This window comes from Micromesistius poutassou, assembly GCF_964030765.1.
Source record: "Micromesistius poutassou genome assembly, chromosome: 18".
NCBI lineage: Eukaryota > Metazoa > Chordata > Actinopteri > Gadiformes > Gadidae > Micromesistius > Micromesistius poutassou.
This window is the reverse complement of record NC_140288.1, coordinates 8,138,008-8,155,027: the sequence shown is the minus strand read 5'-3', so window position 1 is coordinate 8,155,027 and position 17,020 is coordinate 8,138,008. Positions and strand designations below refer to the sequence as shown.

General features: G+C 45.5%; 2 protein-coding genes across 3 annotated transcripts; one reads left to right on the top strand and one right to left on the bottom strand.

Annotated features, from left to right (window-relative positions):
* Positions 1-13: 13 nt before the first annotated feature.
* stmp1 (short transmembrane mitochondrial protein 1) lies at positions 14-1,101 on the bottom strand. The gene is made up of 3 exons (XM_084483441.1): positions 937-1,101; positions 633-686; positions 14-471 (listed from the first exon to the last, which is right to left on the bottom strand). Exons 1-3 carry the CDS (start codon positions 949-951, stop codon positions 400-402), a joined length of 141 nt encoding a protein of 46 aa, XP_084339567.1. The 5' UTR covers positions 952-1,101; the 3' UTR covers positions 14-399.
* Positions 1,102-1,293: 192 nt separating this feature from the next.
* On the top strand, positions 1,294-17,019 carry LOC311363110 (dynamin-1-like protein). Of its 2 annotated transcripts, XM_084483042.1 has the most exons (19): positions 1,294-1,490; positions 1,976-2,117; positions 3,983-4,029; positions 4,114-4,185; positions 4,704-4,790; positions 5,618-5,780; positions 6,127-6,247; positions 6,498-6,629; positions 7,723-7,929; positions 9,070-9,190; positions 9,714-9,869; positions 11,089-11,178; positions 11,376-11,468; positions 11,991-12,044; positions 12,667-12,729; positions 13,651-13,776; positions 13,930-14,039; positions 14,737-14,896; positions 16,044-17,019. In XM_084483042.1, the coding sequence occupies exons 1-19, from the start codon at positions 1,389-1,391 to the stop codon at positions 16,098-16,100; spliced, it is 2,103 nt and encodes a 700-aa protein (XP_084339168.1). In that variant the 5' UTR covers positions 1,294-1,388; the 3' UTR covers positions 16,101-17,019. The 2 variants fall into 2 exon arrangements, with proteins under 2 accessions (XP_084339168.1, XP_084339169.1); XM_084483043.1 differs by lacking the exon at positions 12,667-12,729.
* Position 17,020: the final 1 nt, after the last annotated feature.

The following is a 17,020-nucleotide window of genomic DNA, read 5'->3' as shown; positions in this document are numbered from 1 at the left end:
AGGAATGCCAGGATAATGGTACCATCTTGTGCATATATTTGGAATTACATAATGATACCCTGCATATCATATCTTGATGATAAGTGCAATTATTGAAATATCCTTTCCAGAACTTTGGTTAATTATTATTTTTGATACCACACAATTAAAATCTAGCAAGTGCATTCTATATTGTGTAAAAACATAGTTCAAACAGTGAATTATAAAGGTCAACGTTGCCTTATTTTTGGACCACTGTAGTTTAATTCAAATCCAATCAAAATCTGAGACAAAAATACTGGCCAAGGCACTGTTATATTTTCTTAAATAGTCAGTATGATTCATCCTTTTGTCCACGTATGCAAACATTTTAAATAAAAACGAAAGATATTTCCAGTTAATTTCTTCCCCTTGTTATTATTAGTCTGGTGGCTTCTTTTTCGCCTCCACGTCCTTCTTGAAGGCTTCTATTTTCTTGGCAACGTTGGGTACCTTGGAAAATAATGGGTTTATTATCAGGTTGTGTTGTCACTGACAGTCAGAAAGGACCTCTCGCGAGACTTCATTTCTGAACTAATGCTGTCAAATATCGAACTTGGGCATCTTGATGAATGTGTGATTCTTTGATCTATCTTTTAATACAGTATACATACATCATAGTTTTGAGCCAGGTACATCCCCACCACGTTCCCCAACGTGAAGCCTGCCTGTAAAAGAAAAATCATTCCGTCAAACATAACAAATTAGGAAAGTATTGGCACATTAGTATGAATTGTAATCTTATCGTTGAGTCTATACAATATGTTTACTAGAGATAAACAGACGTTGAGGTTACACAACGGTCTTGAGATAACCCGGATAATAAAGCCAACAATAATAACACGGTTTAAAATAATAAGGGTATAAATATGTAAGGGAGACACCGAAGAGCATCGCTTATTGATTAACGTAACTCACCAGAAACTGCAGCATGTCGGAAAGAAAGAGTACAACAACGGCAGCGAACAGTGGCCGTGATCGTGTTGTTTTGTGACCACTACGCGAAGTTTGACGGGAGAAAGCGAACTGGAAGTTGTCGATCCCAAGCTCGCAATGTCGTCCGCATAGACACGCGCATGCGCAGTCCACGCCTGAAGTGATATTCACGTCAGATATACGTCATGACAGTCGTAAAGCGTGACGTCAACCGCGGTGTAGTTATTTTACGTCACATCCGTAGTTGAACCCTATCACAATGCGGTCGGAGAAAACTACATATCCCAGTTCCCTAGTATAACGTTCTCCGGGTGGGTGTGTTGTTGCAATGGTGGTGACAGTTAGACATTGAATGACTTTGGCTCCATCACAGCATCACAGCACCGGTTTCATTTGTTTAATTGACCGCAAATCGTTGAGGTTTTCCCCTGAACATGGACGCTCTGATCCCGGTCATAAACAAGCTGCAGGATGTGTTCAACACGGTGGGAGCTGACATCATCCAGCTGCCGCAGATAGCGGTGGTCGGGACCCAGGTAAAGCCCCTCACATGATGTAGTCCCTCTCCTCCTAATGAAATGCTGTTTAATGCTGATAACCTCTAGCCAAACAGGTCAGTGTGGATGTATCAGAATTATGTATGTATGTAGGCGCATGCTCACTGAGACAGTCAGCTATGAGTAAACTATAACCAAGCTGTCAGCAGTAGTGGTGCTGCTGATACAACGCTGTTTGTAGTGCAACACACGTCACATGAACTAGTATAGCCACATGCACTGCCATGCATCGCTAAAATACTAGTTAACATGATAATATGATGATGCAAGATATGTTTTGTAACATAGACCCTCCACTGTAGCCTTCATGTGAATCATCCATTCTGCAGTGCGATTCTTGCCATGCATTGATTGTATTGAACTACAATCTGGCTGGTGCCTGTACTGTACATGCATTGTCACCACCGGGTCGTGTCGTGTTGCCATGTCTTCACATCCTGCTGTGTTTTCCCCTTCGTCTACAGAGCAGTGGAAAGAGCTCCGTGCTGGAGAGCCTGGTCGGCAGGGACCTGCTGCCCCGTGGGACCGGAGTCGTTACTCGGAGACCTCTGATCCTGCAGCTGGTCCACGTGGACCCTGGAGACGGCAAGAAGTGTGATGAGAATGGTGTGTGGCGTTTATCGAAATAGACCCTCTGCACAGAGGTGTCAGGTTGCTCCTAACACAGATTATGGGTCTGATGCTTTGATGTACCAGGGCATGGAGAGAGGATTTATTTCCCCTCGTTCAGACTACTACCCCGTGCCCTGGTACGTAAGATTAGTTTACCTGTTATTAGTGTTATGAGCGAAACCTGTTTTGTACAAGGACACCTCTGTGAAAAGGGTCTACAGAGAAGTCTTTGTTGGTTAAAGATGGGACGAGATTCTGGTATTCCCCGTTGCCAAACCCATACAAAATCTCTAGCATAGTGGCAAACCTAAGTGGCGGCCTTTAGAAATATTGCAGGTTTTGCTTCAGGATTTCATTGGTCGAATTAATCATGCATCTTTAGAACCATGTTTGCTCTCAGAAACTTAAAAAAAAGGCAAAAATCATTATTGTGTGTCCACTTTTTCCTGTCTTTGCCATTTGGGGACAATAAGCCTCAATACTACTTATTATACCGCAATCATAACATGTTGTCTCCTCAAAAGCAGACTGCAGTGTGTGGGAAAACCCTGTCCATCCTAAAGATGGTCTCTACAGGACAGGTGTATTCACTTTAATTCACCTGTTTAGCTCATCCCCTGTTTCCCTAGAGCAACACCCAGCTAACCCAGATTCCTTTATTTATCTGAGTAGCAACACACTCCGTATGTATCTGTAGTAGTAGTAGTAGTAGACGACATTAGAACCTGACCGATATATCAGTTTTCCAATTTTATCGGCCGATATATATGGCCGATATTGGCCTATTACCGATATATCACCATTGGTTTGCCGATATGACAAATGGTGTCAATTTCTAAATAGAATTACCTCAATATAAATCTGTGTGGTGGTTGAACCTCTAAAGGCTTTAACTGAGCACATCCACATAAACCCTCCCAACAGTAACAGTTTTACATTGTGTTCTGTGTGAAGGTTAGTCATTCCTCCCCATCTTGGCTGTAGCCAGGGATTGAAAAATCGCTATTTTTAGCTCTAAAATGATTCTGGACATTGTTACCTGGCTAGGGGCATGCTCTGCATGTAGCTAATTGTTTCTTTTAGCTTGTGATTTTAATTATTGGTGTAAATATGAATCGACTTGTATCGATTAATCGATTATACAGCCGACGATTAGATGCATCGATTCATCTGCAAGAGAATCGATTATAAAAAAAAAAATAATAATAATTAAAAATCGATTTTTAAATTTTTTATTTACAGTGAATAGGCTAACCGCATACTAGACCGGCACAGTAAGCACTAAAGTGTGTATAGAATCCTGTTTCTGTATTCTCAATAAAAGGTAAATTATATATATTTTTGTTGATTTATTTGATAGATATTATATTAATAGATATAATGTAAAAAATATCGAGTATCGAATTGTATCTAATCGAATAGAATCGTATCGTGGGGAATTCTGAAGTATCGAAAATAATTGAATCGTTGGCTTAAGAAATCGATATTGTATCGAATCGTCATGAAGGCTCCGATTTACACCCCTGATTTGAATGCAATGTTGTGGTGGCCCGAAGCATTGCTGGAGGGTGAACAGCAAATCCCAAAGGAACTCCTCCAGTCCCAGGATTCCACAGTGTATATAGTGATATATTTTGAATAACGGCCGATATATATCAATATTGGTATTTCTTCACTCCCTAATGTCTGTATCGGCATCGGCCCCTAAAATCCAGTATGCACTAGACATGTCCAGTTAGACTATGACATATACATACTGCACCTTTAAACCTTTAGCCTAGTAGCCACTGATGTTTATGAGCTAAGAGCTGTGATACGATGCTAACTAGGCTTTTTTTTTTTTTTTTTGTGTGTTACAGGCATAGAAGGAGAGGATTGGGGGAAGTTTCTACACACCAAGAATAAGGTATAAAGTTACACAGGAAAAAATGATAGGGGTTTGTAAAAAATACAAACGTGTGTGTGTGTTCATGACCTTTTGTTTTCTCAGATCTTCACAGATTTTGAGGAAATCCGACAGGAGATTGAAAATGAAACCGAGAGAGTGTCAGGGAGCAATAAGGTGAGTTCTATCTCAAAGTTAAAGCCCTACTTCAACTACTCCAAAAACATCAAATAAAAAGTCTGTTGTCACAACTCTTTCAAGAAAAGTTTCATGTTTGGTAAAAAAAAAAAGAATATCGTAAGATTAAATATTATGTTATGATGATTTGTACCTTGGATCTATTTCATCAGTTATTTTTTATTTCATGTGTAATTGTATTACAGCTTTGTGTAGAATGCCTTTTTTTGTAAAATCTCTATTAAATTGTCTTCGAGAATTAATTGTTCAAATAGCATCTACTTAGGAATCAGAGGTGTGATCCAGGGCTCCTTCTATACCTCTGCCCCCTTTATTATCCTAATCTCTCAAAATAGCTTGTCCTTATTAAGCGTCTGATTGTGGCTGTGAATTATGCAGCACCCTGCTCCTCCCGTCTCTCACTCTCACTCTAAATATCTTTGTCTCTCTCTCTCTCTCTCTCTCTCTCTCTCTCTCTCTCTCTCTCTCTCTCTCTCTCACTGATTATACACCTGCAGGGGATCAGTGATGACCCCATCCACCTCAAAATCTTCTCCCCCCACGTCGTCAACCTCACGCTGGTCGACCTGCCGGGCATCACCAAGGTAACGAACGCCCCCAATGCACCCCACACTCACTCAGTCTCACCAATCACTCTTCAGATTAATATGTAAAGGTAATCTGCATGAAGAGGGCTTTTCACTTTCTTTCCCTCAGAGTTCGTTTTAACCAATCATGTCGCCCGAGGAGGCGATCTGTAAGTGTGTGATTGGCTAACACAAACTCTGCAGTAGTAAAATAGATTTTTTTTAAATTATTTAAAAAAATTTTTTTTTTTTCTTTCAAATCAACACCGTGTAGACCGGCCAATGTATACATACACTTGTTCAAATCCCCTTCTGAAAGCTGTAGCCACCTTCGTTAATTTAGTTTTCTTTGGTAGAATATCTTGAAAAACAAAACAGGAAACAAGGTGTAGCTCCGCCCCCTTCAGTTTTTGGTTTCCTGTGCAGGCTCTCTGCCTAACAGAGGTTCTGCTATGACCAGTAGGGCGGCTGGATGCAAGTTTTTATCTCACTAAGATCAAGCCCTATTTTCATATTAGTTACTCTTTAATGATGTGCTCTTTAGTCTTGATCTTTTTATGTTTTTACCTGAAGAGGATATTCAGACACTTGTCATCTTAGAGCCAGGTCCGGGATTATGGCATCTTGGTAGCCTGCAGACGTCGGGGGATCAAACCCGGTACATTTTGGCTGGGAGTTGAACACAGCTGTCTTTGCGCATTCCTAGCCCCTTTTTATTCCTGCTCTATTTTTTGGACCACACCCTTGAGTCTAAAGTGTATTCTCACCGCCCAGATTCCGGTTCCCTAACGAAGAACCAGTCAGCATGCACGTTTTTCCCTCCACTGATGCCGTCCCCTCCCCAGGTGCCGGTGGGTGACCAGCCCCAGGACATCGAGGTCCAGATCAGGGAGCTGATCCTCAAGCACATCTCCAACCCCAACTGCATCATCCTGGCGGTCACCGCCGCCAACACGGACATGGCCACCTCCGAGGCCCTGAAGGTGGCCCGCGAGGTGGACACTGACGGTAGGGCCCCTGGTTCTGTCCCCGCGTCACTCGCAGAACTAACATACGTAGCCAGTGTACAATGCGCTCAATGTAACGTTTTGGCTCTGGAGATTTGGTTTGTTATCAGGGTTGAGCAATGAGAAGTGCATCTGAAAATCACATTTCCAATTTTGTTAAAATATCCGTCCTAAAGATGAGTTTACCGTTCTTAAGATCATTTTGACATTTCACATGTATTTGAGATGTTTATTATTAATTCAGATGTTATTGCATGCATTTTAATTACATTTCATGCATTACTGTTAAATTACATGTATTTACATAGTACATGAATTTGCAGCTGTATAACATCTGTTCTTCCCAGGCAGGAGAACGCTGGCGGTGGTGACCAAGCTGGACCTGATGGACGCCGGCACGGACGCCATGGACGTGCTCATGGGCCGAGTCATCCCCGTCAAGCTGGGCCTCATCGGTGTGGTCAACAGGTCTGGATGTATCTGATATGCTACGTGTGTGTGTGTGTGTGTGTGTGTGTGTGTGTGTGTGTGTGTGTGTGTGTGTGTGTGTGTGTGTGTGTGTGTGTGTGTGTGTGTGTGTGTGTGTGTGTGTGTGTGTGTGTGTGTGCACCATGCTATGAGCAGCTCACCCTAGTCGCTCAATATTCATTGGGTTGATTTTCCATGCTCAGTTTAGCAGACCTGATGTATTATTCATGATTTGTCATTTTTCTTTCAGGAGCCAACTGGACATCAACAACAAGAAGTCTGTGGCCGACGCCATCCGTGACGAACACGCCTTCCTGCAGAAGAAGTACCCCTCGCTGGCCAATAGGAACGGGACCAAGTACCTGGCCAGGACCCTCAACAGGTGAACACATCAATCGTCATCTTTGAGCTGTTGAACGTCAAGTTTTGTTTGCTTGATTGTGTTTTATATGCTGTTACAGTGTTAAAAAGTTGAAAGGTAGAAATAGAACACAGTATTTCCCACAGACCAGGTAGAAATGTGTGTGGTTTTTCTCGTGTGTCTCGTCGGGTGGAATTGTTGAGGGGGGGGGGCGGGGGTTGGGTTGCGGGCGGATGGATTGTTGACAGGGGGGGCGGGGGGGCGATTACAGGCTGGCCGATTTGTTGACGGGGGTGGGGGGTGGGGGCGCGATTACGGGCTGGCAGAGTTAAACTTAAATAAATCATGTTAAAATAAATAAGGAAAGCGGAATCAATTTGTGGCGCTCGTTGGAACTGGAACAACTATTATATTGAAGTACATTATATTATTGAATTTGAAGGTTCTGTAAGTAAGAAGGGCCTCTTGCCTACAGCACCTTAACCTCCACACATCCAATCTAATAAATAATATAATTAGTGTACATAATAATTCATAATGAATAATTTATAATTACATTGATTCCAGATCATACATTAGAATCAATTATAGTGACGAGATAATAAGAGCAACTATAATTAAAATGTATGTGTTGTGAATAAACCATACTGATTTGTTTTCTTATTGATTGTGTTTGACATCTAAAAGGCCGTGCATTATGCAAGTCTCCGTTAGCAGTTGATGTTCAGGGATCAATCAAATATCACGATGATACTGTGGAGAATGCTAATCTTGTGTGTGTGTGGTTGTGTGTGTATATGTGTGTGCATGCGTGTGTGTGTTGACGCACGGGTGTATGTGTGTGTGTTTGTGCCCATACGTCTGTGTATGAGTGTGCGTGCGTGTGTGTGTGTGTCGTGTGTGTGGTTTGTTATATGTGTGTGCACGTGTGTGTGTGTGTGTGTGTGTGTGTGTGTGTGCGTTTATACACGTGTCAACGTGTGTGTGTGTGTGTGTGTGCGCGTGCATTTATACGTGTGTCGGTGTGTGTGTGTGTGTACGCGTGCGCGTGTGTATATGCGTGCGCGTGCATGCGCGTGTGTGCGTTCCCGCTTCCATTTCCGTGGCCCCACAGACTCCTGATGCACCACATCCGGGACTGCCTGCCGGAGCTGAAGGCCCGCATCAACGTGCTGGCGGCGCAGTACCAGTCGCTGCTCAGCAGCTACGGCGAGCCGGTGGAGGACCAGAGCGCCACCCTGCTGCAGCTCATCACCAAGTTCGCCGCAGAGTACTGCAACACCATCGAGGGAACGGCCAAGTACATCGAGACCACCGAGCTGTGAGTCACCGCTCAGTCCCGCAGACAGTGGCTTTACATTATTAATCAGATGTCGCATGAATAATTGAAGAGTCTGGAGTGCAGACAAGTTCGACACCTGGATGAACGGGGGAGTTTCGAGTTGTTTCACTTGTTATTTATACCGACGAATCGTGTTGCTGGATCTGGGACCTGTAAGGGCGTAGTTGAATAACGATGAGTGCGAACTCGGAGCGCAGTAGTAAAATGTTCCCGTTGGGAAGACGAGGGAACACATCCTATCGGCCACACAGCTTCTTAGAAAAAGAGTCTGTAAAGGTTTTGAATCAACATGCTGTAGACTGGCTAATGTAGAATCACACTCATTAAAACCTTTTCCAATTCTGAGGTAAGAGTATCTCCTCCACAAAACAGGAAACAAGGTGTAACTGCCCGTTTTATTGTTTATCTATGATTCCAAGGCTCTGTGCTTTCTCCCTACAGTAGTTCTGACATAAATAATAACATATAAGTAACAACTCACTCACTCGTGACGGACACTTTCTATTCCCAGCCACACAGGGGTGCTGTTGCCTCAACCAAGCAAGGGGTCCTCGGGCGATAGTCTCAGAAATCAGATTTTAGAATGGTCCTCTAAATCTCATATCTGGGGGATCAGGGCATTTCTCTTGCTTCATATTTGTTTTGACCAAACATGTTGCCGGAAGAGGGAGTCACTAAGCATGTAATTGCCTATTAACAGCAAACACAAACTCAGCCAGTCAAGAGTAAAGAAGTGTCTGTGACGGTTTCACATCAGCACCGTGTAGACAGGCCACTGTAGGAAAACAGTTTGTGTACTTGCGACGAATCAGTTGTGCGTTGTCAGTTGTTTTTCGGTAAAATCGCTCCGTAGAAACGTCCGTTTCTGGACCAGTCTATGTGTGGTCTCCCCCCCCCCCACAAGTTCTGCTGTTACACAGTAGGCCTGCTGAATCCCAGCTTAGGGAGGAGATGAATACTGTAAATCACTACACGCAGTAGGTGTCCCCATTCAACACCAAAACACAACAGAACCTGGAAGGCAAAGCACACACAAGAAGGCGGGGCTTATCGAACATGAATGTGTTTGAATCTGTCTCTAACGTGACGGATGACCTCCGTCTTCTCCGTCCTCCCCAGGTGTGGCGGTGCGCGGATCTGCTACATCTTCCACGAGACGTTCGGCCGCACGCTGGAGTCGGTGGATCCTCTGGGCGGCCTGAACACCATCGACATCCTGACCGCCATCCGCAACGCCACCGTGAGCGCAGCTTCCATTTCCTGTCTGTTTGTTGGTTTATCATCCGCCATCACCCTTACACGCGTCAGCCTCGAGAAGACTCATTCAGGCGGGAGAATGAATCCATGCAGACGGCCGTGAATACAGATGCGGTTCATTGAAGGCGACATTTTACACCACCAGGTGTGAGTGTGATTAGCCGTTGCTGCCTCTTTTGACATCACAAGTGGGCGTGTCCACCTAGATGTACGACGGATAGATGAGCAACGTTTGCTCCAGTCCACTGGGTAGGCTGGTTAGACTGATCTATCCAGCACACATCTAGGTGGACACAGCCCTTGTGATGTCAGAAGAGGTCGATGCAAAAGGCTTGTAACGGCTAATCACACTCACACCCGGTGGTATAATAATGTCTACTTCCGCACCGTGTCACACCCACAGCAAACTCATCTGGCGTATGCAAATGAGGCCTAACGCTGTTCATCACGTCTCTGTCTGTCCGTCTGTCTGTGTGTCTGTCCGTCCGTCCGTCCCCCTCCCCCAGGGCCCGCGGCCCTCCCTGTTTGTGCCCGAGGTGTCCTTCGAGCTGCTGGTGAAGAAGCAGGTGAAGAGGCTGGAGGAGCCCAGCCTGCGCTGCGTGGAGCTCGTCCACGAGGAGATGCAGAGGATCATCCAGCACTGCAGTAACTACAGCACACAGGTAGGGGGCGCTGCAGTGACTACAGCACACAGGTAGGGGGCGCAGTGACTACAGCACACAGGTAGGGGGCGCTGCAGTGACTACAGCACACAGGTAGGGGGCGCTGCAGTGACTACAGCACACAGGTAGGGGGCGCTGCAGTGACTACAGCACACAGGTAGGGGGCGCTGCAGTGACTACAGCACACAGGTAGGGGGCGCTGCAGTGACTACAGCACACAGGTAGGGGGCACTATGCACCGCAGTGACTACAGCACGCAGGTACGGGCACTGTAGTAACTACAGTTAGCAGGTAGGGGGCGCAGTGCACCGCAGTGACTGCACTGCACTTGAACTTCTTCTTTGTCTTATTTTAAGCTCTTTAAATAATGTTTTATTATAATGATGATATAAATTGGCACAAACTACCACACTTTAATCCAATTCTAACTCTCTCTGCCACTTCGTCTTTATGCTTTTTAAAAATGGTTAATATTGATGTAGGTAAGATTTAAGCTATTGAAGCTATTAGTTAACTGTCAGCTAGTGAGTGAAATGCCTTACGGGAAGGATAGATCTTTGAGTCGGCTCTGCCTACCTCTGGTTAGATTTTGATTTTAGACCACTCCCTGCTCACTTTTGACCAATCAGGGCATCTCTTCCCTGATTGGGTCAGTAATCCATCTTGCCTGGAATCTCAATGGTGGAGAGGGAGGGAGGGAGGGAGGGAAAGTTTTTTGGGGATAATTATATTTCTTTGCTCTATTCTACTGCTCTTTTTAAGCCTGTCAAATCTTATCCACAGCATCTTCAAGGTGACATTTAAAACCATTGTTTTATGATTTTTGTCTCTTCATACCTTGAAAAGTGCTTTATAAATACAGGGTTTTACCATTATTAATGATGTTATGAACTGGTCTGCACCACCACTTTTGAATAATGGATGAAGTCATCTACAGTATACCCCAATATAATTTATTAATGTTCCTAAACTACCTCACTTTAATATTGCGATACGCTCAGAGCAGATTAGACCCCCAGTAATTATTCACATCATTAGTATACAGCTTGGCTGTGTGGCACATTCTCTCTGGTTCAGGGTCCATTTGGGCGGTCTTGTTCACACTTAACTCCCAATGTTCCTTTCTCTGGTGTTCTCATTTCTAGTAATGAAGTTATGTAACTTCAGATCCAAACTCAAAATAAAGTGTGTGTGTGTGTGTGTGTGTGTGTGTGTGTAGGAGCTGCAGAGGTTCCCCAAGCTACACGACGCCATCGTGGAGGTGGTCACCTCCCTTCTGCGGAAGCGCCTGCCCATTACCAACGAGATGGTAGCTTCTCCTTCTTCTCCTCCTCCTCCTCCTCCTCCTCTAGGGCCCAGTACAAAGAGTACTACCTCCCAGGCTTAGCTCTCCCCATCCTCCCCAACGACCTTATCAGTCCAGCTCCTCACTGAGTTTAAATTGAAGGTGTTTTATGAACCATGATGATGTTTTGTTACATCATTATTCTTATATTTTCTTCATAGGTTCATAATCTGGTGGCTATTGAGCTGGCCTACATCAACACCAAACACCCAGACTTTGCAGACGCCTGTGGAGTCCTGAACAACAATATAGAAGTATGTACTTTTTGTTTTTGTATTATTTTTTTATAAAAAAAGTCTCCAAATGTACTCAGACGAGACAGTGGCCATGCTATTGATTTTAATATGGACTCGGTTGCTGCTTAGAAGATTTTTGTTTTTGTAAGTAAACGGGTGTGTGTGCGTGTGCGCAAACCGTCTCAAAGTACTGCGTTCTAGTAAGGAGAGAACAAAAGTTTCATTTTAGTTACTTTTCCTTTTTTTCCACTGTTTCATAATTGTATATAAAGTATTTATTTAGGTGCTATTTAAGGAGTCGAATCTGGAAGAACAATCTAATAAATGCCCTAAGAAATGAAATAAAACACGTACGGCTACAATAGTGATTTTTTTTTTTCCTCTACTTGAGAAAGTTAATTAACATTTGCATTAAATAGTGTTGAATTGCTCCCTCATTGTATCCAAAAAAAATACCTAATATATAAAAATAAATGAAATATATTTAATTGCACCTTTTAAGTTTTGTTGATAAAGTTCCCATATCTTGTGTGTTTGTAGGAGCAGAGGAGGAACCGGATGAGGGAGCTTCCCACTTCAGTGCCCAGGGACAAGGTACAACCAGAGCAACCCAACAACGTTTGATATATCACCGCCAGCAGGCCTTGACATGTGTACTCTGTGATATATATTTGTTCTTGCCAACACAAAAGCTCCAGAGCGCAGCGTGCACAGGTCCACACGGTGTGATGGGAGTCAGGCACTGGTGCTTTTAGATGGTTTGCTGTTGTGCTCACAACACTTCAAGATAATGATCTGGCACCAAGAAATGTGCCGGATAGCTTCTGTCAAGGAATTTATTTACCCCTGATATATCTCTCTCTATCTCTCTCACTCTCTCTATCTCTCTTTCTCTCTCTCGCTCTCTCTATCTCTCTCGCTCTCTCTCTCTGTCATTCTCTTTCTCTCGTTCTTTCTCTCTCTATAGTGCTCTCTCCCCGCATCCTTCTCTCTCTCTCTCTCTCTCTCTCTCTCTCTCTCTCTCTCTCTCGCTCTCTCTCTCTCTCTCTCTCTCTCTCTCTCTCTCTCTCTCTCTCTCTTCCCAAACCTCTTTTCAACTCAAGAAAGTCTCTCATCTGCCAGCTTGTATTTTCTCAGTTCTTCATTCTCCTCCTCTGCTTCTTCTTCTACTCTCTCCCCCGCCCCCCCCCCCCCCCCCCCCCCCCCCTCTGGCTAGTCTGTTGGTAGAGGCGCGGCCCCCCCGCTGGGCTCTGGGGCGCAGGACACAGACGGCGCCAAGGTGGGCGCTCAACCGGCTAAGCTAGCCCACTAGCTAGCATCTGGCTGAACTAGCACGCTAGCTAGCAAGTTGGCTAAGCTAGCACGCTGGCTAGCGAGTGGGCTAAACTGGCGGACGAGCTAGCAAGTTTGCTAAACTGGCAGACTTGCTAGAAGCAGGATGTTAACAAGTTGGCTTGTTAAGCAGCCAGGCTCGCTGGTTAGCTGGCTAGCTACGCTGGCAGGGGGCGTTGTTGTTGTTGTTGTTGTGTCTTTATGGGGGGCATGAGGCGGTGGAGGGGTGTGTGAATCGGGCATGGCTGTAGGAATGCTCTTTGCAGTGTACTTGGAGTCCTGCTTCATGCCTTCTTCCTGTCTTGCCTTCCTCCGCTCTGTGTTGGTTTGATATCTGTGAACTTTTCGTGACCCCCCCCCCCCCCCCTCCAGTGATGCTGTGTGTGTCTTTCAGAAAACAACTTCCCTAATTGCAGGAGCTACTTCTCTACTTAACCACTGCTCCCCTCCATCCTAATTTGTAGATGTCAAAAACTGTGAATTATGCATGTACTGTGGCTGAAGGGATATCCGGCTCTCCCCTACAGATAGAACTGCTCCGTCTCCTTCTCGAGTTCAACAAAGAGCTTATTTACCTGATTTGTTCTCCCCGATATCCATCCCTGTACACCTCGATGTCTTTGTCTTGATCTCCCCTCTAATCCTAACATTAAGCGTGTGTATACTTCTGTTAATCCTCTCTCTCTCTCTCTCTCTCTCTCTCTCTCTCTCTCTCTCTCTCTCTCTCTCTCTCTCTCTCTCTCTCTCTCTCTCTCTCTCTCTCTCTGATGCTCGTGGCGTTCTGCCGCTGCTCTGGAGCCCTGCGTCTCCCTCCTCGCCGCCTCTCATTATCGTTGTGTTCCCCCCCCCCCCCCCTCCCCGTCTGCAGGCCGGGGGGCCCCAGGCGGAGCAGGATGGCACGGGGAACTGGAGGGGGATGCTGAAGAAGGGGGAGGAGGCCCCTGGCTCAGGGCCCGGGAGTCCCCTGAAGGGAGCTGTCAACCTGCTGGATGTGGTGAGGATAAGGCCGCCGCCGCCGCCGCCGCCGCCCCGACAGCTCGATGCGCTGCTGGAGACTAAGCGCAGCGTCTGTCATTTTTTCATGTTTAATGTTTAACATCGTCAGTCGTTGAACGCGGTCCGCTCTCCTCCTCCTCCTCCTCCTCAGCCCGTACCCGTGGCCAGGAAGCTGTCGTCGCGGGAACAGCGGGACTGCGAGGTCATCGAGCGGCTCATCAAGTCCTACTTCCTCATCGTGCGCAAGAACATCCAGGATAGGTACGGGAGTCTCCGCCTATGTGTCGTGTTAAAAACCTCTGAACGACAGACTGTTATGTCGCTATGTGAGAGAACCAAGACCAGGAACACCGAGGCAGGCGTGGGAGGAGGTAGTGGTAGTAGTGAGGTAGTGAGTGTAGTGAGCAGTGAGTGTGAGAAGGGCGCTCCGTGTGGGAAGGGCGTTTATGACGATTGCGACAGTCAGACAGGCCCCGCCCTCGGGAGAGGAATAATTCCGGCCTGGATAAAATAAACTACGATGAGGATGATGATGATGATGATGATGATGATGATGATATGTAACTTTGCATCCATCGATTTACTTTAACTTTGAGGCCATCTTGGCCAGGACTCCCCGGAAGACGAGATATTATATCTCAATGGGACCTTCCTGGATAAATTAATGTCAAATAAAATAAAAAAGGGTCACAGGGGAGCCACAGCCCAACGCAGTCATCCCATTCCAACTCCCACAGCCTCATCCCAGCGGAGTGTATCTGAACGGTTTCACTCCACAGGGTCCAGAAGCTTCCCATGAAAGACTTAACCGTGTTTGTCCACGACACACACACTCCTAATGTCTCTGGTTTCAAAACCAGTCCCGCCGTTGTCTCCTCTCCATCTGCTGCTGAGGTAACACACCATCTGTTCGATCTCTGTTCATCTGCCCCCCCCCCCGCCCCCCCACTGCCTGCAGTGTGCCGAAGGCAGTGATGCACTTCCTGGTGAACCACGTGAAGGACAGCCTGCAGAGCGAGCTGGTGGGCCAGCTGTACAAGTCGGGGCTCCTGAACGAACTGCTGACCGAATCAGAGGACATGGCTCAGCGACGCAAGGAGTCCGCCGACATGCTGCAGGTGAGCACCGAGACGAAGGGGGGAAAGGGCACCTCTGTTATTGTTTCACCCGCGGTGAGTTTCAGAAGCTGTCCTTCACGATGCTTTGGAGGACACGACGTACGGCGGTTTGTGGTCGAGGCAGGAGGAGAGGAGCAGTGTGGGAAGGAAATGTTGACTGTTGATGGTGGATGATCTGGGCCAATCATAACCTTCGGATTTCTATAAGCTGTCTTATAAGATTTCTCTAATGAAGGACTTCTTGTGTCTGACGCACCGATGTATCATCGGTTCAAAGCTGCTTTGACAAGCAGTTTGGGCTCTAATAAGTAATAGGCTTACTCACTAATTGGGGAAGAGTGTACAAGGGCGTGTCGAGGAGTGAGGAGGAGTGTCTGGAGATTTAGGGGGTGAGGGTGAGCTCTAGCTATAGAGACTGCAGCACGTGAGCGTCATAACCAGGGGTCTGCAGCATCACTGTGACCTAGCAATATAGTTTCAAAGGCAAAGTGTCCATCCAATCAAAAGCCAGCCTGCGCCTGGATGTGGCGGCCCACTGGTTCGTGAATGGACAAGCATGGCTGCGTGCGAAAACCTCTCACTTGCAGGCGACAGCTAAACCTAGCTTAGCTTTGATTCTTATAAACATCTAAATCTTGTATTTGCTCTTCTTTTAAAAAGGTTGTTTGGCTTCAGTAGTATACAAAACATAGGATTAATGTTCACCAGTTACTGTTGGGGAAAAAAGGGGGGAGATTTTTATTTTTCCATGTATTATCTTCATAATAGATCGATTGGGTTAAAGAAATGTACATATAATGAACAAAATAAAGCAAGATCAGCTTTCATTGTACTTTACACTTGGTGAAGTGACTGTTGAGGTTGTGCTGAAGGTTGAATTGCACAAAGGATTCAAACAAACACCCCTGGATGGAACTGTGGGGCCTCAACTCTCTCTCTCTCTCTCTCTCTCTCTCTCTCTCTCTCTCTCTCTCTCTCTCTCTCTCTCTCTCTCTCTCTCTCTCTCTCTCTCTCTCTCTCTCTCTCTCTCTCTCTCTCTCTCTCTCTCTCTCTCTCTCTCTCTCTCTCTCTCTCTCTCTCTCTCTCTCTCTCTCTCTCTCTCTCTCTCTCTCTCTCTCTCTCGTGTTTGTTTGTTTGTTTTCACCAGGCTCTGCAGAAGGCCAGCCAGGTGATTGCGGAGATCAGAGAGACTCATCTGTGGTGAAGTAGATTTCAGGTGGACCACCTCGAGGCATGGAGCCCGATCTGTGCTCGACTCATCTTGTCTGAGAGAGGTCTGCTCCTATCCCCATATCACAACACCGTGTCATGAAACAAAGAAGACATCTTCCTGTCTGAAACGAGCAGCAAGTTCTCAGATTTGCCACGACGAATATGCACTGCCGTGTTAGCGGCTATATTTTGGTAACTGAATACGTTCCCCAGCCACCCAGAAGGGGAACTAAAGTTGGCCATGTTTAGAAATTGAATCTGATGCATATTGCTTAGGTCTGTGTTGCACTGTTCCGGTTAATTATTGTGAAATATAAGACCAGGTTGTTGTTATAATTTTCTTTTTAAGTTATTCTTTTTAGCGGACACATTCACACACAAAACTCCTGGAGGAATTATGATTGAATTCAGCTGAAGGGCAAAAGTGTGTTTCTCTCTTGTCAGGCAACAAAGTAGTATAATAATGGGTCGGTTTTTGTTTGGCAGCCACACAAAGAATACTAGGGTATGTTTTGTATCTGAGAAAATTAGAAAACATATCCATAATTCATTTAGCTTTCTATCTGTTGCCGGTAGCATTAAAAAAATGAGCGTATTATAATGTGGGAAGAAGCCAGAGGATCCCTGGAGAGAACAGGTTCACAGAATTCTAATGTATAAGTTACTCACAGCTTTGAGCCTCTTGAGCAAAAGGTACGTAGTTTACATTCTCAAATCACTGGACTTTAGCACATCGATTCCACTGTACCATGCGGTATTGCATAGGCACTATATGCTAATTTAAATACTTGTTAGGTGTGTGTGTGTGCGTGTGTATGCGCAAGAGCCCCAATTATTATGACCATTCACTGCATTAAGTTATTTCATTGTTTACATTGTGCTGAAAATATGTGAAATTGAGTTGTTAATGTC